The sequence below is a fragment of the Terrapene carolina genome, unplaced genomic scaffold (genome assembly GCF_002925995.2).
Source record: "Terrapene carolina triunguis isolate 2854851 unplaced genomic scaffold, T_m_triunguis-2.0 Scaffold111, whole genome shotgun sequence".
NCBI classification, from domain to species: domain Eukaryota; kingdom Metazoa; phylum Chordata; order Testudines; family Emydidae; genus Terrapene; species Terrapene triunguis.
The window spans coordinates 27,005,507-27,030,752 of record NW_020664462.1 but is presented as its reverse complement, the minus strand read 5'-3'; the positions used below and the strand labels follow the sequence as shown (position 1 = coordinate 27,030,752).

The following is a 25,246-nucleotide window of genomic DNA, read 5'->3' as shown; positions in this document are numbered from 1 at the left end:
CGCTGGAGGGGACCAGACTGGGCCGCGCCTCCTCCCCCCACCCCTCCAGCTTGCCTGCTTCCTGCTTCAGGCTTCCCGCGAATCAAATGTTCGTGGGAAGCAGGGGAGGGGGCGGAGTTGGGGCGGGGACTTTGGGGAGGGGGTGGAGTTGGGGCGTGGGCGGGGCTGAGGGCGGGGCCGGGGCCCCGTGGAATGTCCTCTTTTTCGACACTCAAGATATGGTAACCCTAGTTTAGATTCTGAAAATGGATCTTTGTTAATTTTAGCATTCCACAAATGTTGGGATGAAACGATTCCAAGTTTGTACTGAATCCAACCATGATTGTAGTGAAAACATAAGAAACTTTCAAAATAATTAGAATTATGAATTCATTATATTTAAAATATAAAAACAGTGGTAATCAAGACCATTTTCTTTTACAATTTTTTATTGTGCAGGTTAGACACACAAACTTACATATGCATGTCTCCAACTGGCATGTATATTAGACATTTTTTTTCATTTTCCATATTTGAATACCACTTTATCCCTGATTTTCAAAAGATTCTAGTTAATATACTGATTACGTAACTAAGCAAAACCAAAACAACCCCCCAGCAACCTGAATTTTTATTTTATTTTATTTTTTGGGAAAAATGTTGTGGTGTTATCATGATTGCATTTTTAGCTCCTGATCCCACAGTGACCTCCATGAGGGCTGACCCCAATACATCTGTGTGAAGTTTGATTAAATTCAGTAGGGCACCATGTGACCAGACCTCTGCACCCATGCAGAGCACCATTAAATTCAATTAGTCTCCAAGTGGGTAAAGGCCTCATTGAAAGATTAGGGTCTTAATTTGTAAAATTACAAAAATATTTTTAAAATGTTTGTATCTTTTTTCCTCAGCATTGGTTCTATGTTTACAAAGAAGACTAAAACATGGGTAGAATAAATGACCAAGAAGGAGACAGAGGTCAGATTAAAGTACATAAAAATATAAGAACGTCCATACTGGGTCAGACCAAAGGTCCATCTAGCCCAGTATCCTGTCTTCAGACAGTGGCCAATGCCAGGTGCCCCAGAGGGAATGAACAGAACAGGTAATCATCAAGTGAGCCGTCCCCTGTCACTCATTCCCAGCTTCTGGCAAACAGAGACTAGGGATACTATCCCTGCCCATCCTGGCTAATAGCCATTGATGGATCTATCCATCATGAACTTATCTAGTTCTTTTTTGGACCCTGTTATAGTCTTGGCCTTCACAACATCCTCTGGCAAGAAGCTCCACAGGTTGACTCTGTGTTGTGTGAAAAAATACTTCCTTTTGTTTGTTTTAAATCTGCTGCCAATTAATTTCATTTGGCGACACCTAGTTCTTGTGTTATGAAAAGGAGTAAATAACACTTCCTTATTTACTTTCTCTACACCAGTCATGATTTTATAGACCTCTATCATGTCCCCTTAGTCATCTCCTTTCCAAGCTGAAAAGTCCCAGTCTTATTTATCTGTCCTCATACAGCAGCCATTCCATACCCCTAATCATTTTTGTTGCCCTTTTCTGAACCTTTTCCAATTCCAATATATCTTTTTTGAGATGGGGTGACCATATCTGCATGCAGTATTCAAATGTGGGCATACCATGGATTTATATAGAGGCAATATGCTATTTTCTATCTTATTATCTATCCCTTTCTTAACGATTCCCAACATTGTTAGCTTTTTTGACTGCTGCTTCACACTGAGTGCATGTTTTCAGAGAATTATCCAAAATGACTCCCAGATCTCCTCCTTGAGTGGTAACAGCTCATTTAGACCCCATCATTTTATATGTATAGTTGGGATTATATTTTCCAATGTGCATTACTTTGCATTTATCAACATTGAGTGCTCTATGTATTTCCATCACATGGAGGTAGATATCACTAATATAGTCCTAAAGATGCAGAGGAGATGTTATAATTTGGAATTGTTATAATTGTTCTATTCAAAAACATTATTTCTTTCTCTTATAACCTGTAGAAACAAATGTACACATACTGAAATTTTAATATTTTTACAGTATAAACTATTTACGCTTATATTTTTTGGTGTAAGGTTCTCTGCTACATACTCATATCAATAATCACTGGCAGATTTTCATGTATTATTATGAAGTGCTCTGACATACCTTGATTGAGAGAGGGGATTTTAAAAAAAGGGCAAATATTTATCAATGAATAAGCCTACAGATGTTGTTATACCGGCAATACTCCTCCAGAGGTTAAAAGAATCATATCTATGATGCAGTAATCTCACTACTTAGGACACTTGCACATCTATGCTATTTGCACTGCAGAAGGTAGATTAATTCTCTCATTTGAAATTTTGCCTATTAAAATAAATGGGAGGCTAGATTCCTGCTCTTTTGAATTCCGCTTTTTAAAAAAAAGTAAATATTCTAACCATTTAAAAAAAGCATTTAGGCAAGGAAATAGTTTCACCGCAAATCAGCAAACCACTAACTCATTTCCTTCCATTTCAGAAGAAAAATGTTCCATGTAAAATATGCACCAGAATGACAAAACAACCTTTTTGAATTTAAAATGATCACCACATATTTCATATATGCATAATATTATTTTCATAAAATGTAATGTGCAACCACTCCTTCATGGTTTTAGGTTTTCTATGACAACCCACAAACACACATTCTGGTGTATGTACAATGTGATAATGTTATCATATTAAGACCTTTCTATTCTATTGGTACTAACAATTACACTTTATGTATATTAAGTTTTGAAAGATAGTACTAATAAAAAGAAAAACAAAAAGACTTACATTAAGTTGACAATAGAAACCAAACCAGAATTATTTAATTGTATCTTCCTGACATTTCTCTATTCTGATTCCAGTGTGTAAAGAGGATAATGGCAGTAGGAAGGAATTACATCAGATACTCCTGTTACAATAATTTCACATACTCAGTGGAGCCAAGTTGGATCCTTTTACAGTAATGATATTATTTGGCACATTTACATAAACACCACACAACAACTCTTTAAAGGACTCTCACCTGCAATCTTTTAACTAGCATTAATTTAACTGCTTAAATATACAGAAAAATATCCCACTCATTCTAATAGTTCATTAAATAACTTTTCATTTGTTATGAGCTTGAAAATTTATAATAAATTCAGCTCTACCTAAAAATTGGATTGTCCAAATCCTTATATTTGGCCCATTTGATCTGTTGAACCTGAATTACTTCATCTTCAGAGATCAGTGAATCTAATTATGCAAAGTAGAGTTGCTGTAAGTGTTGAGAAGCACTGGTGTGAAGGACAGCAATAAGCCAGGGTTCAAATGCCATCCCTGACCGGAACAGCAGTAATTTATGAATTTACGTGCCTGAAAACATTGTCTAATTTACATCTACGTATACAAACAGACATCAAGTCCAAGGAGGAGACAGAACAATTACTTTTTTTTAGGTGACAAATCTGAGGAACTGTCCCAGATTGAGGTGTCATTAGAGGAGATTTTGGAACAAATTGATAAACAAAATAGTAATAAGTCACCAGGACCAGATGGTATTCACCCAAGAGTTCTGAAGGAACTCAAATGTGAAGTTGCAGAGCTACTAACTGTAGTCTGTAACCTATCATTTAAATCAGCTTCAGTACCAAATGACTGGAGGATAGCTAATGTGACGCCAATTTTTAAAAAGGACTCCAGAGGTGATCCCGACAATTACAGGCCAGCAAACCTGACTTCAGTATCAGGCAAACTGGTTGAAACTATAGTAAAGAACGAAATTGTCAGACACATAGATGAACATAATTTGTTGAGGAAGAGTCAACATGGTTTTTGTAAAGGGAAATTATGCCTCACCAATCTACTAGAATTCTTTGAGGGGTCATGTGGACAAGGGGGATCCAGTGGATATAGTGTATTTACATTTTTCAGAAAGCCTTTGACCAGGTCCCTCACCAAACGCTCTTAAGCAAAGTAAGCAGTCATGGGATAAGAGGGAAGGTTCTCCTGTGGATTGGTAACTGGTTAAAAGATAGGAAACAAAGGGTAGGAATAAATGGTCAGTTTTACGGAGTGGAGGGAGGTAAATAGTGGTGTCCCCCTAGGGTCTGTACTGGGCCCAGTCCTATTTAATATATTCATAAATCATCTGGAAAAGGGTAAACAGTGAGGTGGCAAGATTTGCAGATGAAACAAAACTACTCAAGATAGTTAAGTCCCAGGCAGACTGCGAAGAGCTACAAAAGGATCAAAACTGCCTCTTCGGGCAACAAAATGGCAGATGAAATTCAGTGTTGATGAAAGCAAAGTAATGCACATTGGAAAACATAATCCCCACTATACATATAAAATGATGGGATCTAAATGAGCTGTTACCACTCAAGAAAGATCTTTGCCAGAGGATGTTTGAAAGCAAAGACTATAACAGGGTTCAAAAAAGAACTAGATAAGTTCATGAAGAATAGATCCATCAATGGCTATTAGCCAGGATGGACAGGGGATGGTGTCCCTAGCCTCTGTTTGCCAGAAGCTGAGAATGGGTGACGGGATGGCTCACTTGATGATTACCTGTTCTGTTCATTCCCTTTGGGGCACCTGACATTGGCCACTGTTGGAAGACAGGATACTGGGCTAGATGGACCTTTGGTCTGACCCAGTATGGCCGTTCTTATGTTCACTGTACAACCATTTCTCCACAAGACTATTATAATATGTCCTCCAGTTTGAACAAACATAAACTCTTACTCTTTCCAGGTACCAAATGATAGGGGAAGATGTTGTGTAACATCTCCTTTGTAAAGCTGCCACTAGGCTTGTTGTTTTGTTTGTTTTGCTTGTTTATTTGTTTTAAAACCTTAATTCTCTTTGGAGCTTGTATAGTGTGATCTAGGCTTGTATGCACCACTCGTGTATACTAGCTTCTAAAAGAAAAATGTACAATAACTGCTTAGCACCTACACTAAACATGTTGGATGTGCTGTAGTGATGCCTCTAAAGAAATCATATTTACAGTCTGAACTGAGTGTTTTTGTTGATTTATTTTTTGCTTTTTGTCTCCATGCAGTTACCAATTACAATAATGTGGTAGAAACAAATTCAGATTCAGATGATGAAGACAAATTGCATATTGTGGAAGAGGAAAGTGTAACAGATGCAGCAGATTGTGATGCTAGCGTGCCAGAAGATGACTTGCCAACAGACCATACAGTATTACCAGAAAACAGTGAAAAAGCGGGAAGTACAAACAGTTGCTGGGAAGATGAAGGTATGTTCCGTTTGGGTAATGATGCTCTAATTAGAAAAATTATACTTGGAAACGTTCACTCAATAGAATTTTTTTGAATACACTTCGTCATTAATGTGTATTTGTAAAGTTGGGGCTAGATACACAAAGGAATGTAGGAGTGGTGGTGTCAAGAAAATTACTGGGATTCACAAACCCTGTGTTTGGTGCTTAGACTCCCTGTGAATAGGGAGAGATAGGCATCTCTAGAATGGGATTCACAAAAACCAGTACACTAGGAGGCTCCTTGCCTAAGCTAGCCAGTGGGAGGTGCTAAGCCCTGCCTCTTTCTCAGAGATAGATGCTTAAGTCCAGGCTGTAGGCAGGTGCCTCCCTCTGCTTGGGATTTTCAGATGAAAACCCTGTCTTGGTGGTAGGTACCTATGCTGTTTTAGCAAGAAGCTGGGGTAGAAAGTGCTGAACTCCCTAATAACTTTTAACCCAGTGATGAAGATACTCACCTGTGTTGTGGGAGATGCCCAGTTCAAGTCCCCCCTCCACCTGAGAGGGAGAAGGAATTTGAACAGGGATCTGCTACCTCTCCCGTGAGTGTGCTAGCCACTGGGCTATAGGATGTTCTGATGTGCAGCTCCCTCAGTCTCTCCTGTTGAAACTGTTCCAATAGGGATATATCATTTTTTTTAAAAAAGTCACTGGAGCAGAGGGACTCAATCCAGGACCTCCCATCTGTCAGGTGAGTGCTCTAACCATCAGGCTACATTATCATTTTCATGCTTGTTCTCTCTCTTTCTAATCTGATGTTGAAAGTATTCCATGCTTACTGGATCGGGCCTTCCAGACGAGTTAGGTGGGGGAACACCTAACTTTCCCTCATTCATGAATCACTCAGGACAGGGGCACTGGAATGGGGGGGCCCAGGGGCAAGAGCCACTTGGGGAGCCCAGGCAGCTTTGGGGAGTCGCCGACCCTCCACCTGCCCAGGGTGGGGGGGCCCAAGAGCCCGTGCCCCGGCTGTCGCTCTTCGGTCCCCAAGGTTCCACCCCAGGACGGAAGCCGGAGCCAGGTCGGGATAGGAGCTGTGCAGGCAGCTGTGGGGAGCCGCGGACCCTCCACCTGCCCTGAGCGGAGGGTCTGGGGGAACGGTGACAATTGGCCAGGGGCTGCTCTCAGGCCTACCCAACCCCAGGCAGGTGGAGGGGCCTGGACTTCCTGGTCCAGCTCCAGCTTGGCTGCAGGGCGGGGCCTCCAAGGGAAAAGGAGGGTTAGGGGCAGGGTCTCGTGACTCCCCCACTTTTAGGAAGAATCCCATACATGCTGTGCTTTCTCAGAGCTCTATCAGTGTAATTTCACCTGCTTTTACTGTTCTTATTTAAAATATACCATCAGCCTTTCAAATCTAGCTGATAAAATTGAGCAGCTGAACCAAATTGTACTATAAACCTGGTATGTGTGCAAGCATGAGTTTGAGAGACAGGTGGCTTAGCTTTTAAGCTTGGCTCTAAATAGCTCCATATGTATAAATTTGTACAAAACCATGACTTTGGATTGGGCTCAGTTATTAACTTTACTATACTTTTGATTTTTGTCTCTATTATAAATACATTAAATATGCAGCAAATGATCGTGTCTACTTCAGTCATTTTTACTAACATAGACTTTCATAGCTGTTTGAACAGCTAGTAGATTTAAATAATTAATATACTGTGTGTTTGCTAAAAAAGTTTTTAACATTCGATACTGAAAAATATACATACTCTAAAACATTCTTCTTATAGTGAAGAGAAGTCGGTTTTCTTGGTTTGTTAACATTATGATTTATGTAAGTATGTGATTTGAGTATTTCGCAATAGATAAATCAGAGAAAAGGAGGAGGATATAGTAGTTTTACAACATTTTGATTTGCTATGTATTTATATTTTTGACATTTGTAGTAAGAAAGTTAAGTCACAAGTATTTTGGTGCTCTTGGTTGTACAGCATAGGTCTAAGGAAACAGCACTTGAATATGTGCTGTTTGTCTTAAAGGGGAAGGCCAATAGGGTGAGTAACTGAAGGATTGAGAACATCCCTGAAACACTTTTGTGTGTGTTTAGAATACCAGTTTACAGCATGTGTAGCAAGTTGTGTTTTCATCACTAACCTGTACTGAATTTTTTCCTGCATATGTGGACTCAGTGTACTTTTTGGTTTTCATCTGATTGATCAGTTCAGAAAAATGTAAAAATAGGTGCAACATACTTAAACTACATTTCATTATCAGATCAGTTTCTTTCCGTTTCCAGCAATTCTAACTGAAGTTCTAAAAGATCTTCAGAACAGGTGTCTCAAATATAAGGTGTATATCTCAAGAGGTTTAACTGAAACACGCATACATGTCTCAACAAGTGAACCACATGATCCCATACAAGTTGATGGCAATGTTCCAGCATTGGTGTGTGTTGTGATTCTATAAGGTCTTCTTCCCCCCCCCCCTTTTAATTGAAACTAAAACCTACATTATATTTAAAAAAATTATATTGTTATAAAGTAAAGTTGTCTGATGAAAAAATATAATGTTATTAAACTAAGGCATGATAAATTTCCAAGTAAAATATATAGGAAATTCAGAAAATGAATATTTTGCTCCTCTTACAGTTTTTTTCAGGTGTTTAAAACTTGACTGAAAAATTCCATTCCTGCTGGAATTCTGTATTAGCATCATAGAATGAGAGCAAGATTCTTTTTATCTTTCTCTGTTTAAAAAAATAGTTCAGACATTTGAGGAATCCAAATGCATTGAAAAAATTAGTTCAGATACATTTTTGTGTTTGTGTAATTCAAATCCATAACAAGGAGCAATAGCTTTTGGCATTAAGAGTATAATTTTGAAAAGACCTTATAGAATCAACAAAGTATTCAAGCTCTGAAAACCACATAAGATGAAATTCATGCTGCTGAAGAGGGCCCACTCAAGACCCCATGCAACATTTAAACCCCACATTAAGAATTTAAGTAGGGCTTAAGTGCAAGGCATCTGGTATGTGGCGAATTTCACCCATAATGTGCACACACTCAACAACTGGATGCCATTCATATCTAGTGGATGCAATGCTTATTAAACTATTTTTATTTCTGTATTCCTTTTGATTTAAGTTTACACTTGTATCTTAGTGCCTTCCAAGTTAAAAAAAATAAGCATGGTTACTAATGTCAATCAAATGATGTTTTCTCACCATTTTCCATCTATCCTCCTCACTCCAAAGGGGAAAAGTTAGATTTGGTTTATGTCTTCTACTTAAAAAAAAAACAAACAAAAAAAACTAATATGCTGTAGGTTGCTATCCAGGAAACCCGTGTTGAAGCGAGTCTTTCTTGTCAATGGGAAGATTATAAGGTTTGTGGTTATTCTTAGTTTCTGCCAGAGTGTATTCTACACTCTTGGGCCAGCCCTCAAAAAATCTTGTTTCCTGCACTTATAAGCTTCACCCCTGAAGTATGCAAAGCCATCATTTCTGAGGAGCAGAGCTGTTGAGGGTGCTGTTGAGCGTGGTCAAGGTCCTGGAGGATAAGATCTTGTATAACCAGACCATGTCAGTTTTTATAGCCTTAAAACTGACAGCTGAGAATTTAAACTTCAATTGATGTTTTCTAGAGAGGCTTTGAAGTTAAAGAAGTACAGATTGTGTTTTCTCAGTAACCTGGGTTACTGAGGAGGCGTGCTGCAGCATTCTGCATTGGTTGCAGCTTTTTTCAGGCCTGATGCTTTCAAGCCCAATGTAAGCTGCATGACGTAATCAAGCTCAGAGATAATGGAAGTGTGGTATGATTCAAGACAGGTTATTCCCAAAAAGTACAGGCCCTAGCCAGTCAGAGAGGGGAGATCAACTTGACTGTAGACAGTTCTTGCTATGTGCCAGTCCAGAATCAGAAAGTTGTCTATAAAGATTACTACACTACAGAATGCCTTGATGATATGTGGAATATCTCCTCCTCCACTAGAGACAGCACTGTGGCAAAAAACTCTTTGAAGTGTTTCTCTGTCTACAAGCAAAACCTCCTTTTTGCTAGAGTTTAGCTTCAGCCAAGTCCACCTTATCCATGTGCTGATCTTTGTTACCTAACTGTCTTTGACTGTGGTGATATTGTAGGCTGTGAACAATAGGTAGAGTTGTGTGTGTTCTGCATATTGTTGGCATTTGAGCCCATTAAATCTCTCCATTTCTCTGAGCAGCTGTATGTAAATATTGAAGAGGAAGGGAAGAGAAGGGAACTGCATAGTACTCCACGGATGAGGGCTCTGGCCTCAGAGGCACAGACGCCCATCACTACCTTCTGGGTGTAGCCCTTGACAAATGTTTCACACCATTTTAGAGCTTCTGCCTGAGCCTCTGCTACTTCTCTTAGGCTGGATAGTAGTAGTCTATGATCAGCCATATTGAATGCTGCAGTGAGATCCAAGAGTATGACTGTCCCTTCATCTATAGATAGCAAGAGATTGTTCATCCGCACTACCAGTCGTGATTCTGTTCCATGTCCTGGCCTGTCACTTCACTTGGAATAGTGCAGAGCAGGTAGAACAGTGCCAAGGATCTGACTCATTTGCTGGTGTCCTCATCTAGGATGAGGTGAGTGCAAGATGCCCAAAAAGCCTTTAGTCAAAGTGCTGCAAATCACATTTAAAGGGGCTTTTAGCATTAAGTCCAGACTACTCTTGGATAGCAGAACTCTGACTCCTACTAACTGGTTAAGGACTATTTAGAAAAGCTGGACGTGCACAAGTCCATGGGTCCAGATCTAATGCATTCAAGGGTGCTGAGGAAGTTGGCTGATATGATTGCAGAGCCATTGGCCATTTTCTTTGCAAAGTCGTGGCAATCGGGGGAGGTCCCAAACAATTGGAAAAAGGCAAATATAGTGCCCATATTTTAAAAAGGGAAGAAAGGAACCCGGGGAACTACAGACCGGTCAGCCTCACTTCAGTCTCCGGTAGAATCATGGAGCAGGTCCTCAAGGAATCCATTTTGAAGCACTTGGAGGAGAGGAAAGTGATCAGGAACAGTCAACATGGATTCACCAAGGGCAAGTCATGCCTGACCAACCTGATTGCCTTCTATGATGAGATAACTGGCTCTGTGGATATGGGGAAAGCGGTGGATGTGATATATCTTGACTTTAGCAAAGCTTTTGATACGATCTCCCACAGTATTCTTGCCAAAAAGTAAAAAACTTATGGATTGGATGAATGGACTATAAGGTGGATAGAAAGCTAGCTAGATTGTTGGGCTCAACAGGTAGTGATCAACGACTCAATGTCTAGTTGGCAGAGTTGGAGTGCCCCGGGGTCGGTCCTGGGGCCAGTTTTGTTCAACATCTTTATTAATGATCTGGATGATGGGATTAATTGCACCCTCAGCAAATTCTCAGATGACACTAAGCGCGGGGGAGAGGTAGATATGCTGGAGGGTAGGGATAGGGTCCAGAGTGACCTAGACAAATTGGAGAATTGAGCCAAAAGAAATCTGATGAGGTTCAACAAGGACAGGTGTAGAGTCCTGCACTTAGGAAGGAAGAATCCCATGCACCGCTACAGACTGGGGACCGACTGGCTAAGCAGCAGTTCTGCAGAAAAGGACCTGGGGATTACAGTGGATGAGAAGCTGGATATGAGTCAGCAGTGTGCCCTCATTGCCAAGAAGGCCAACGGCATATCGGGCTGTATTAATAGGAGCATTGCCAGCAGATTGAGGGAAGTGATTATTCCCCTCTATTCGACACTGGTGAGGCCACACCTTGGAGTACTGCGTCCAGTTTTGGTCCCCCCACTACAGAAGGGATGTGGACAAATTGGAGAGAGTCCAGCGGAGGGCAACGAAAATGATTAGGGGGCTGGGGCACATGACTTACGAGAAGAGGCTGAGGGAACTGGGGTTATTTAGTCTGCAGAAGAGAAGAGTGAGAAGGACAGGGCCAGCTCCAGGGTTTTTGCCGCCCCAAGCGGTGCGGGGGGGAAGCTATGATCGCGATCGGCGGCAGCTCCACCGCACCGCTTTCTTCTTCGGCGGCAGGTCCTTCCCTCCGAGAGGGACAGGGACCCTCCTCCAAATTGCCGCCGAAGAGCTCGACGTGCCACCCCTTCCCCTTGGCCGCCCCAAGCACCTGCTTGCTCAGCTGGTGCCTGGAGCTGGCCCTGGAGGGGGGGGATTTGATAGCAGCCTTCAACTACCTGAAGGGGGGTTCCAAAAAGGATGGAGCTCGGCTGTTCTCAGTGGTGGCAGATGACAGAACAAGGAGCAATGGTCTCAAGTTGCAGTAGGGTGGTCTAGGTTGGATATTAGGAAACACTATTTCACTAGGAGGGTGTTGAAGCACTGGAATGGGTTACCTAGGGAGGTGGTAGAATCTCCATCCTTAGAGGTTTTTAAGGCCCGGCTTGACAAAGCCTTGGCTGGGATGATTTAGTTGGTGTTGGTCTTGCTTTGAGCAGGGGACTGGACTAGATGACCTCCTGAGGTCCCTTCCAACCCTGATATTCTATTTTCTATTTGATCAGAGACTGTCCTGCATTCTTCTCCGTAGCACTGGATATCTTTTTCTCCTTTCTGCTCCCCAGTGGCTATGTTTGCAGCATAGTCCTTGACTCCTGAATGCAAGGTAAACTGTTCACCGATGTTCCCATCCTTTGCTGAACATATATGACTATAGTCATTAAAGTGATTGTATATTTGTTAGCCTTGCAACACACTTCTGCAAATAATATAACAAAAAATATAGAATACATATTCTGGTTATTAACATCTGCTATGTAAAGGTTAACACTGTGGGGAATTTGCAAAGACTGAGTTAAATTTGTGTAACTTCAGGACACAGAATACCTTCCTACATGAAGAAAAAAGAAAGATGAAAGCTCAATAGGTGGCTATGAAATTACTGCTGTTTGTTTATTGATTATGATAGTGCCCAAAGGCCTAGTCAGAATCAGGACCCTAGGTGCTGTACAAGCACACAGGAAGGCATAGTCCATACCATGAAGAGTTTATAAACTAGTAGATTTGGGGAATTTTTTTTACCTTCTGTGAAATTAAATCCTGTTGCCACTGAAATCTTAAATTACTCAGGATCAGCTTGGCTAATACTATTTTTGCCTGTTATGAAGCCAGAGTGGCTTGCTGTAAATTGTTATAAATAGTAAGTAAACTACATTAATAACCCCACCTCTCCAGCAGATCCCATTGTCCTAATGAAGAGCCCTTTTTATAGGGGAAAACATGGTTTTGTGTAGTATGGACTATTTTAAATAAACTAAGTATTTGGTTTTAGTGGATTTACAGCATGTAAAGCTTTTGGACTTGAAGCACATGACAGTTACCATTGATGGATTGGATCAGACCAACAAAACATGGATTTGTCTATGACTAAGACTTTTCAAGTGACGGTCAAAATTAGAGCTAGATTAAAGCACTCCAGTGTTCCTTTAATTATATATCTTGTTTGTGAAAATATCTGCAAGTGCAGGCATACTTTCTAACCTATTAGTTCGGTAGACTTCTGTCAGTCTTCATTACTACTGTCTCCACTATTAGGGTAGTTTGATTATTCATCCTTTTCCTTTTGGAAAGACCTATTTAAAATGGAACTTAAAGTAGTCCTAGAAGTCCTCAGTTTGTGTAAAGCAGAAATTGGCTTCTGTATTGATTTAAAAAGGTAGCATGCCCTTGCTATTTTTAATAACCACTACAAATTATGGATTCTAGCATTTGTTGTGTGATTACAACACTTTTAGCTCACTTCTGTGGGAGCATAAGAACATAGGAATTGTCATTCCAGATCAGATCAGTAGTTCATCTAGTCTAGTATCCTGTATCTGAAAGGGGGACAAGACCAGATGTTTTTCTATTCTATTCTATTCAGGTTTTATGCCATGCTTATCATTGTAGTATCTGAGTGCTTTCCAGTAGTGCATCTGTCATGTCTCGTTTGTTCTCTCATTTTTTCCCCAGAGGGAGAAGCATGTGCAGTGGAGTGTCTTGTTTTGGTAGTGTTTTTTTTTTAATTTATTAATAAACATTGCAATGTGTATATTTAGAGACAGCAAAGTCAAAGAAATGTGCCTTGCCCTTGGAGCAAAAAGCAATGAGGTCTGTGATGGTCCTCAGTTCCTGGGGGAGTTCATTCTACAATCTCAGAGTACCCCAGAGAAAATTCTGTTTCCTTGCATGGGTGAGCTTTACTCTTATTGTTGAGAGTCCCATTGTGCCAGAGGAACGTAGGGGAACATGCTAGAATCCCCATAATGGACAATTATAGAATAATCTATTTAACCCCCACCAGCTGGTGTATTCTCTGAAGCACTTGTATTTTTTGTCCTAATTAATGTAACTGTGGATTTTCTCATTATTCATATACTGTAAATTATCTGCTGCCTTTTTTTAATACCTCTAAGTTCTTGGACTTGCTATATGTGGCAGTGAGTTCCACAGGATAACTATGCATTGTGCAAAAGGTACTTTTTGGAATAAAGATGTAGATTCCACTCTTCTGTTTTTAGAGAACCAAAGATTTTTAAAGCTTTTATACAGCACCTACAATCAGCGGAACATTCCTGAACTAGAAAAGCATATTTAGCATTAATCTTGAATAAAACTTCAGCTGAAAAATATTTGAGCAACTAGTTGGCTCTTTTCTCTTTTTGGTATTATTTCAAGTTTGATGTGACCTTTGGGTTGGAAAATTCTGTAGATTGTGATGGGCTTAGATAGATACTGACTTCAGATCCAGTCTCTGGACTTCATACCAGAACTTGTACTAAATAAGAATTCCATAGTTGAGCATGTATTGATTACAATTGCAAGTACAAATTACCACGCTTTTATCAACATTCCACATACTACACTGCTCATTCCTGAAGTGCCACTGTCTATCACAGAACACAAGGGAACTGGACAACTGGATGGCTCAAGGGACAGATAGTAAACTATAAGGGTTTTCATGTTCACTACCAGCTACTGGCTCAAATCAATACGGTCTGAAAGTTGTTACTGATTGAAAGATGTTTAGTAGCCTGTATAAAGTGAGTTGGTAACCTTAGACAAGTTCATACAGGACATGTCTCCAAATTTTAAAAGTACCATAACCTTCGGGACTAATTGCCTCTCTTGTTAATAGTCAAAGAGTTGAGGCATGTTGGTGGAGGTGTGTGCAGAAGCCTCAGCTGTCAGTGTCTGTGCTATACTAGATTTGTAATTTAATGAAAGAATTTTGGACTCTTGTATAGGACTGCTATTCTAGCTCCTTCAGCAGCAAAAGCTTCACTTAAAACCCCCCCATCTGGAGCCACTGTTCTAGAGAGAAAACAGTAGACAGAAACAATAAATGATGGCCACCATCAATATATATTTGATGAAAATATGGGCTGGTAGTGAAAGTGACCTTCCAGTATAGAGGGTCACCATTCTGAAATGGGGTGGAGAACACCATGACCCATAGAACAATTTCACCAGATCTAGTGCCTTCCTTAGACTCAGTCTTAAAACTGATTTAAAATTAGCACATAAGGAAATGATGTCAGATCATGATTTTGAAGTCAGTCCTATTTTGCAGAGATACATGAATCCTTCAATAAATCATCTTTTAAGGGCATCTATCCAACTGCCCAGAGATGTGCAGTGGAGTCAGTAATAGTACTTTTGTATAAGTGGCAGGGCCAGCTCCAGGCACCAGCTTACCAAGCAGGTGCTTGGGGCGGCCACTTCGGAGAGGGGCAGCACGTCCAGCTGTTCGGCAGCAATTCGGGGGACAGTCCCTCACTCCTGCTTGGAGCGAAGGACCTCCCACCGAATTGCTGCCGCAGATCGCAATCGCGATCGCGGCTTTTTTGTTTGTTTTTTGTTTGGCTGCTTGGGGCGGCCAAAACCCTGGGCCCTGATAAGTGGTGGTGTGGTAATTCCAATACACAGGAAAGAAGTTGGTAAAACTCTTAAAATCAGTTTTACACAACTGAAATATATGCTTTAATTCAGTACCAATATTTTCTTGTTTTCTCAATTCAATAGTCAAACCTAGCAAGAACTCTCATAATGATTTTTATTTGGCTAAGTTTAATAAGCTCTAGATGTCTGCAGGTAATTATACAGTATTACATGATAGATTGTTGCAAATAATTTTGGAGTAATTACTGATGATCTGCTGATTTTGCTAGTTAGAAAAAACAGAGCAAATGTGTTAATCTTACAATAAATTAACCTCTGAAAGCAATAATCTAGTGAATCAGATACTAAGAACAAACTACTTCCCTTTCATTCTAAGCAGCACACTTTGTACTTGCCAGAAAGATACTTGTACTACAAAAATACCATATTTGGATATGTAACAGCAATCCTTATCCTATTTTTTCCCTGTCTTCAAATAATTACTTGTATGTTTGCCTTCTGTTAAAATTGCAGTTTCTTTTTCTCGTAAAATCTTTACGACCTGAGAAACTCAACACATCTAAAATCATGAGGAATCCATATTTTTTTAAGTATATGAGATTTAAATATATTTTCCCCAAACATTAGAAAAATATGGAAATTTTTGTTTAAGAAATAAGGGAACGTTTGTAATATGCAAAGAAAGATGATGGTATTTTTAATGTTAATTATTCCTCTTTTGTAATATTATTTCAGATGGAAAAGAAACAAAAGAAATCCTGGGGCCTGAAGCTCAAGCCGATGAAGCTGGATGTACAGGTATTTGTCTAATTAAATTCCGCAATCTGTGCCCCTTATCCATAGAATGTTCTTGGGATTGGAATAATGTAGTATCCCTGGAAATCTTTTAAGATTCCCCCTCACCTTTCTTTTTAAATTGTCTTTCTCTCCTGTACTTGATGCGGTAAGTTGCAAACACTGTTCTTGGTGAAGAAGACTAGACTGGGCTCCCAGTTTAGATCTCTTCAGTCTTGAGGTTTTGCTGACAAATGACACAAAGCAGTCCCTTTCCCCAAGGGACTAATTGCAGTGCCTCTGCAGCAGCTTAGCCTGACTTTAGGAGAAAGGAAAGGATGAGGACTCTGTCACCGGTGTTTCACATGGTAGTATAGAGTGCTGCTATGGACCACAAGACAGAGCCTAAACCCATAGCCATTAAAATGAACTAGAGTTAATATCTCAGTATTAACTCTTCTGTTAATAGTAATATTACAGAGTAGATAAAATAGAATGTGTGTCTTCATCTTCAATACTATGCTAGAAAATGTACAGCTCCTTTTTGCTTACTATATTTTTCTTCAGTAATGTTGAAAATAATTACTGTATACTTTAAGGGGAATCTATATACTATTTTTAAATGGTCAGATAAATTAAGATATATGCTAATTGGTCAGTACATAGATACTAGAGTGATAAGCATTATACCAGGAGTGGCCAAACGGTGGCTTGCGAGCCACATGCAGCTCTTTTACAGTTAAAGTGCGGCTCGTGGAGCTCCCCACCCATCCCCCCTGCCAATTCTCCACCTACCAGACTTGGGGGGTGGAGCTTAGGACCTCTGCCTTGCAGCAGGGTGGTGGGGTAGGGGCTTCTGCACAGCAGGTCAGGGGGTCTCGTGGCTTCAGCCCTGCAGGGTGTACCTGCTGGAGCTCGGGGCTCCAGCAGGAGCAGGGCTGAAGCCCCAAGCCCCAGCAGGCATCTCCACTGGAGCTGAAACCCCGAGCCCCGGCAGGTGCCTCCCAGCTCTCGAACTCCTGAAGATTGTCATATGCGGCTCAAAGGATCAGTAAGTTTGGCCACCCCTGCACCATACAAAAATGTAGGATTATTCGGAAATGTGTTTGCATTTTTTTTAATCTTGGTATACATATTTTAACCATAAGGTCAATACCAAAGAGAACAAAGAACTACTTTACAGTGTGTATGGCGAAAACTGTCCCATGTCATAAATAGAATCTAGCACTTGGATTTTAAAACAGGAAGACCAGTATGAGACTTCACACTGTGAGACAAATGGTAAAGCTTTACCTTCTTATTAAAAATATGCTTCACATTAATAACTGAGAATGAAGTATAGGATAGTAATTTACAGTCAAAGCTTTCATAAAATGCATTTCATGGCAGTAAGTGTAAACTGCATGAATAATGTATTCCAGCAAGTATTTACTAGCAAATATTTGTCATGCTATAGTTTATGTAAAATATTTAACTGTATTTTTGCTAATAGTGAAATACAGTTTTAATGAAAAACAAATGAAGTTGATCATTGATTGTGCCAAGTTTAAACCTAGATGATTTGGAACAGTACTAACTAGATCCAGAGCAAACTGTTTGAAACCTGTGGCCAAACTCTGTGAACCAGTTACTCAAACTCTCAAGCTTACTGCATTTCAGCCAGCAAGCATGCTTTTCAGTGAAAATCTGCATGAATATGTCCTACGCATTTGCAGTAATGAACAAACTTTAAATCGTGTCTTGAAGGCAACAAATTCAGCCTTGCAATTGCAGGACCCAAAGAAGCTGCAGGAATGGCAAGTGCCATTCAGAATAGGATCACTCAATCATGACCAAGAATCCATCATTTTATCCTAAGATTTTTGGAAAAGTTAAGTGGAACAAAGGAGCCTAACATGGACAAAGTTAGGACTTTTAAAAAAAAATTGTCCTAATTTTTTATTTTTGTATTATCTTCTATGAATCTGAAGATGGAGGAACCATTCAGGAAGGGAATCCACAAAGGGAAATAAAAACATAATGCCACCATTTAGTGGTTTGAAGGGAGGCCTTGATAATTGCGACCTGTAGGTGATTTCTTTTCAGTTTGTATACTTTATAAGGCAAACCCTAGGTCCAACTAGTGCGGTGGAATTGATTGTTGTTCCAAATAGGTGGTTCCTTTGAATGTGCCTATTTAGAAATTAATTACGTCTTATCTATTCAACTACTGTTTTCAGCTTACCCCAGGAAATCCACATGCAATGCCTCATTTTGATACATACTTTGTTTGATATTGAGCAAAATCTCTTAGAGACACTGCCAACTTGAAATCTAGTCAATATCTAAAAATAGTTTAACACATGTTCCTCTACCTCTGCTTGCCAATTTTCGTGGTTTTACAACCACATTTTCCTATTTCTTCCCCCAATTGCTATGTGAAAGACAAACACAGACAGGGGACAGTGACTGACTAAATAACTGAGCCTGCAAGGAAAACAGTGAAACATTATACAAACAACTTCGATTTTGTTTAAGTTGGTATCCCTTTAACTTCACTATGTCATAGTTTCTCTATTTGTAAAATTGGGCTAAAACTCTTTTCTCTCACAGGCTTAACCTAAGACTTAATTAAGATTTGTGAAGTGCATTGAGATCCTTGAATGGAAGATGCTATAGAAGTGCGAAATATTATTGTCATTTATGTATTATTTTAAAATGTTTTCCTATGACGTTGAAATTCCATTAACAAAGCTTTTTTTTTTATTTTAGTAAAAGAAGATGAAGGTGATTCTGAAGTAGAAAATGAACAAAATCATGACCCCAATGTTGAAGAATTCCTTCAACAGGAAGATACAGCTGTTATTTACCCTGAAGCACCTGAGGAGGACCAGAGACAAGGCACACCAGAAGCTAGTGGTCAGGATGAAAATGGTAAATATTATTTCACTAATCAGTAGTCTTTTCAAAATGAATTACACTGAAAGGTTGTCCTAGAAATTCCCTATATTTTAGAAAAATAAGGATCCAGGCATCTATTGTAGACTGTGTAGCTGTTGAAATAAATGGAAGTTCAAACCACTGATTGTTATGTAATGAGGCTATAATCAAGCAAAAATTACTTTTTAAGGTTTCTGAAGCTTAAATGGCCTTAGGTTTAGCATTGACTATTTATTTTTATGATAGATTTTGCTTATACCCTCTTATAAATTCTGTTTCGCTTACTTGTTTTGTGTGAAAGTAACAATTGATACATGCGATAATTAAAACATTTGGGTTTTGATTATATGTACTGGGAATTGTTAAGTGGACATGCTAGTCTACAATAACGGAGCGTAAAATAACAGTCTAGAACTCCATTTGATAATATATGCAAAGGCATAATAAAACAACATTTAAATAAATGTAAACGGATTGAGTCAAACTAGCACACTTTCTGTCAAAGTAACTTGTGTCTCTGTAACCGGTTAGTTATTTAAAACATATAATAAAAATAATTGGCAAAGAGAATCTGCTAGATAATAATTCCTTGAAGATCTAAATAATTTCTGGCAAGTTCCTTCTCAAAAGACTAATAAGAAAATAGGAAATATTGGCTTACATACAAAATTCTCTTCTGGAATAAGAAATGGCTAAACAGTAGAAAAATAACAATTAATGGTTGTTTTTCATAGTGGAGATAAATTGCAAGATAGATAAAAAATATTATTTACAAAAAATTAAATATTTTTAAAATTTAAAACACAATTTTTAGTTGAAATCAGATTGAGCAATTACACGGTCTATGGCCCCAGCCGCCTGGCTGGGGTAAATGATTATAGTCTATGGATCAGGCCTTCTGGATGAGGCCTAGGGTTCAGGCCTCCTAAGGTGATGGCCAAGCAAACAGTCAGTAATTCCGGCCTTCTGGCCTAAAGGTTCGCATACAACCATCCCCACATATGGATTTTCTACAGCAACAGAACCCCTTACATCACTGTACTAAGGGTATGTCTACACTACGAGGGTAATTCGATTTTACTTAAATCGAATATGTGGAATCGATATTGCAAAGTCGAACGTGTGTGTCCACACTAAGGACACACTAAGGACAGTAATTCGACTTTGTGAGTCCACACTAACGGGGCGAGCGTCGATATTGGAAGCGGTGCACTGTGGGCAGCTATCCCACAGTTCCCGCAGTCCCCGCTGCCCATCGGAATTCTGGGTCGAGCCGCCAATGCCTTCTGGGTAAAAAAAATTTGTCGTCATCCGTCTGTCACTAACGCCCTCCCTCCCTCCATGAAAGCGCCGGCGGGAAATCAGTTCGCGCACTTTTCTGGTCAGTGACAGCGCGGACGCCACAGCACTGCGATCATGGATCACGCTGCGACCATCGCTGCACTTGTGGCCGTTCTCAACACCTCGCAGCTTATCATACACCTTTCCCTGAGGCAGATGCAGAGAAATCGGGCGAGGAGGCTACGGCACCGCCGTGAGAGCCTGAAGTCGGAGAGTGGCACAGAGCTGTCAGAAACCACGAGCCCCAGCGCCCAGGACATCACGGTGGCAATGGGGCATGTGGATTTTGTTGAACGGCGATTCTGGGCCCGGGAAACAAGCACGGACTGGTGGGACCGTATAGTGCTTCAGGTCTGGGATGAATCCCAGTGGCTGCGAAACTTTCGCATGCGGAAGGGGACTTTCCTCGAACTTTGTGAGTTGCTGTCCCCTGCCCTGAAGCGCAAGGACACCCGCATGCGAGCAGCCCTCACTGTCCAGAAGCGAGTGGCCATAGCCCTCTGGAAGCTTGCAACGCCGGACAGCTACCGGTCAGTCGCGAACCACTTTGGTGTGGGCAAATCTACCGTGGGGGTTGTTGTCATGCAAGTAGCCAAGGCAATCGTGAAGGTACTGCTCCCAAAGGTAGTGACCCTGGGAAACGCGCAGGTCATCATAGATGGCTTTGCCGCGATGGGATTCCCAAACTGCGGTGGGGCTATCGATGGGACTCACATCCCTATCCTGGGACCGGACCACCAGGCCAGCCAGTACATCAATAGAAAGGGCTACTTTTCAATGGTGCTGCAAGCACTGGTGGACCATCGGGGACGGTTTACAAACATCTACGTCGGATGGCCGGGCAAGGTTCATGACGCTCGCGTGTTCAGGAACTCTGGTCTGTTTAGACGGCTGCAGGAAGGTATTTACTTCCCAGACCACAAAATAACTCTTGGGGATGTGGAGATGCCTACAGTCATCCTCGGGGACCCAGCCTACCCGCTAATGCCCTGGCTCATGAAGCCCTATACTGGCGCCCTGGACACAGAAAAAGAACTGTTCAACTACCGGCTGAGCAAGTGCAGAATGGTAGTGGAGTGTGCTTTTGGCCGTCTCAAAGGGAGATGGAGAAGCTTACTGACTCGCTGTGATCTCAGTGAAACCAATATCCCCATCGTTATTGCAGCTTGCTGTGTGCTCCACAATCTGTGTGAGAGCAAGGGGGAGACCTTTATGGCGGGGTGGGAGGTTGAGGCAAATAGCCTGGCTGCTGATTACGTCCAGCCAGACAGCCGGGCCATTAGAAGATCCCAGCGGCACGCCCTGTGCATCCGGGAGGCTTTGAAAGCTAGGTTCCTGAGTGAGCAGGGCAACCAGTGACTTTTCAGTTTGTGGACAGAAAAGCTGAACCTGCCCCCGTTTCTTTACCCAGTTCATTTTGACTATCCTCTCCAGTTACATACCCCCTTCACCCCCTTCCCCTTCCCAAAAAATAAAATCATTTCGATTTTGTTAATGAACACCGTTGTCTGTGTTGCTGTTTTCGCGGGAATATTTTAAACCGGGGACGCAGACTGTGGCGGGGGGCGGGTTCAGTGTTCTGATGCAAATGATGCTTCTAAACTCCCGGAATGCCAGGCTCCGCACTGGTGGACTGGTTATTTCAATGGAGAACATGAAAAACACCTCCCAGACTGACCAGGGTAACCAGTGACTGCACTGTGTATGTGTCCTGATGCTGGACCTGACACCGCCTCTGTACCCTGCTAAAGGTCACTGTCCTGCCCAATTACCAAGCCCCTTCCCCCCCTCCAGACAGACTCTCCCTCAAAAGAACCTGACTGAAACAGTAATGGAGAGAAACAAACATTTTATTGCGAACCAGACATGAAACGTGGGGGGTGAAACTTGGACGGGGGCTTGTGTGAGGTGGGTAGGAAAGGACTTATGAAATTTTGGGGAATGTCAGCCTTCTAGTGCTAGAGCAGTCTGCAGGGGTTGACTGAAAGTTTTAACGGCCCTTGCCGCCCCTCCTTCTTTGGAGTTTGGGTGAGGGTGGTGTGGGACTTGGTGGCGGGTGAGGGCGGTTACAGATAGACTGCAGCGGGGCTCTGTCCTCCTGCCTCCGGTCTTGCAGAACATCCACAAGGCGCCGGAGCGTGTCCGTTTGCTCCCTCATTAGTCCAAGCAGCTTTTCAGTAGCCTGTTGGTCCTCCTGACGCCACCTCTCCTCCCGTTCCATGACTGCTCGGTGCATTTGTGACAAGTTCTCCCTCCACTGTGTCTGCTGGGCTGCCTGGGCTCGGGAGCATCCCATTAGTTCTGAGAACATGTCTTCACGCGTCTTCTTCTTCCTCTGCCTAATCTGCGCTAGCCTCTGGGAGTGTGCTGACAGGCTGGGTTGGGAGACAGTCGCAGATGTGTCTGTGTGAATTTTAAAAAGGGAGTGAATTCCTGAGACAGATAAATGAAATTGTATACAAAGAACCTAGTCTTTCTCTGTGAACAAGACCATGCACTGCACCTCTCACATGCGCACTCAGGACAAGGTCGAATTTTCGGCCGTCGCCTTCAGTGCCTGTGGACTTGCGGAGGTCTTGGAGTGATCTGAGAAGCGTGGCTGGAGACCTGAACTTCTGGAGCGGGCAATAATGGTAAGCCGCAGACTTGTGGCTGCTTAAAACTCCAGCAGTAGCACTGGCCTCCTTTCACATTGAAAGCAATGCCAGTCTCTGCTGCCAGCAATCAGGACAGCATCAACTCTGCCCCTGTCCCACCCCCTCGCGGCTGTCCCAGGGAAAGATCCCTGTATGCTGCCCCTCTCCCTCCACCGCGTGGCTGTAAAGCAGTCCCAATACTAACATTCCCCTCCCTAATTCAAAGCAGGGCGTCATGAGCGACATCACCCTTCTGAGGATCCCGGACACCCAGAGAGAACGCATGCTGCGGGAAAGCATGCAGAAACCGGGGCCGTATGCCGCCATGCTATGTCGGGCCATGATCCCGGAGTACTTGATTGTGGCGTGGAGGGGGCATGTCTGCTACCACGGAGGGCCCACTAAGATCGCCCTACCCCGGAACCTGATCAACAGGCTTGAGCTCTACCTCCACGAGACCTACGAGGAGTTCTCCTACGAGGATTTCTCGTCGATCCCCGGCCACATTGACCGGATTTTCGCGTAGGTGCACTGGGACTATGGAGTGGAGCGTCTTGGGCCTGGGAATCATGGAGTAACGGACATTGTGAAAATTTTTTAAAACACTTGGGACTAAATTGAGAAGAGCCTAAGACAGAGAAATCATGAAAACCCATTTGTTACCTTTGTAAATATTCCTGTTTTGTACCTGATTATTTTTTTACTAGTTTACAGAACTTTTATAAATGTACATTGTTAATAGTATAAATATTACCGTTCTGTTTTAAATAAATGTTTACATGTTTACAGCACTTACTGCTTGATCCTTCCCCTGATTCTGTGTCCGGGGTAAGGGATGGGGACGGTTGGTACGGGATCTCGGTAAGGGTGATGAAGAGCTCCTGGCTGTCGGGGAAATCAGCGGTGCCAGCGCTGTCGACTGCCTCGTCCTCCTCATCTCCTTCTTCATCTTCCCCGTCCGCTGTCATGTCCGACGAGGAACCGGCCGCGGACATGATCCCATCCTCGGAGTCCACGGTCAGGGGTGGGGTAGTGGTGGCGGCCGCTCCCAGGATGGAATGCAGTGCCTCGTAGAAACGGGATGTGTGGGGCTGGGATCCGGAGCGTCCGTTAGCCTCTTTGGTTTTTTGGTAGCCTTGTCTCAGCTCCTTGATTTTCACGCGGCACTGCGTTGCATCCCGGCTGTAGCCTCTCTCTGCCATGGCTTTGGAGATCTTCTCGTAGATCTTAGCATTCCTTCTTTTGGAGCGCAGCTCTGAAAGCACGGACTCATCGCCCCACACTGCGATGAGATCCAAGACTTCCCGATCAGTCCATGCTGGGGCCCTCTTTCTATTAGATTGCACGGCCATCTCTGCTGGAGAGCTCTGCATAGTTGCCACTGCTGCTGAGCTCCCCTCGATGTCCAAAGAGGAACTGAGATTCAAACTGCCCAGACAGGAAAATGAAAATGAATTCAAATTTTCCCGGGGGTGTGGCTGGTCAGAGCATCCGAGCTCTGACTGCAGTCCAGAGCGTCAACAGAGTGGTGCACTGTGGGATAGCTCCCGGAGCTATTACCGTCGATTTCCATCCACACCTAGCCTAATTCGATATGGCCATGTCGAATTTAGCGCTAATCCTCTCGTTGGGGAGGATTACAGAAATCGATTTAAAGAGAGCTTTATGTCGAACTAAATGGCTTCCTGGTGTGGACGGGTGCAGGGTTAATTCGATATAACGGCGCTAAAGTCGACATAAAAGCCTAGTGTAGACCAGGCCTAAGTGTCTACACCAGTGGTACTCAACCTTTTTATAATTGTGGGCTATAGGCCACAGGTTAAGAACCACAGAGCCCCCTCCCTCCCCACACACACACAGTCCTCTATGGCCAACACCCCCCCCCCAGAGACCCCTCCACAGAGCAGGGCCAGAAGTGGAACACGGGGCCAGGCAGCTGGATCCTGGACCACAGCGCAGGGCTGGGCAGCTGGACCCCGTAGTCGAGACCCTGCTGCCGGGGGCTGGGCAGCCGACTGCCAGGACCCCGCCACCCATGGCTTGGCAGCCGACTGCCGGGACCCCACCACCCAGGGCCAGGCAGCCAGATCCTGGGACGCCGCCACCCAGGGCTGGGCAGCTGGCAGCTAGGACCTGGATCCCGCCGTGCCAGGCAGGCAGCTGGACCTCCAGTGCCAGGCCAAGAGCAGAGTGCCCAGTGCAGGCCGGCAGCCAGGACCGGAGGCGCGGGGCCAGGAGTGGAGCCCCACCTAAGACCTGTGCTGCAGCACCCCCACAAACTCCTAGTTCCCAGTGCCCCTCACCCCTTCACTGCCCAGAGCCCTGTCCCAACCTGCCCAGAGACCCACTCTCCCGCACCCTGCCCCCATGCGGCACTCACCAGCCCCCTCCTGGCAAGAGCACTCCAGCAGGCTGCCAGACGTGGTCT

At 42.8% G+C, this 25,246-nt stretch overlaps 1 protein-coding gene across 1 annotated transcript in view; it reads left to right on the top strand.

Moving 5' to 3' along the window:
* ZEB1 (zinc finger E-box binding homeobox 1) overlaps positions 1–25,246 on the top strand; it is a 195,336-nt gene that overhangs the window by 146,163 nt on the left and 23,927 nt on the right. The window contains exons 2-4 of the mRNA XM_026652001.2: positions 5,065–5,265; positions 15,884–15,946; positions 18,674–18,835. Of these exons, the coding sequence (XP_026507786.2) occupies positions 5,065–5,265; positions 15,884–15,946; positions 18,674–18,835 (426 nt within the window). The remainder of the gene's footprint in view (positions 1–5,064; positions 5,266–15,883; positions 15,947–18,673; positions 18,836–25,246) is intronic.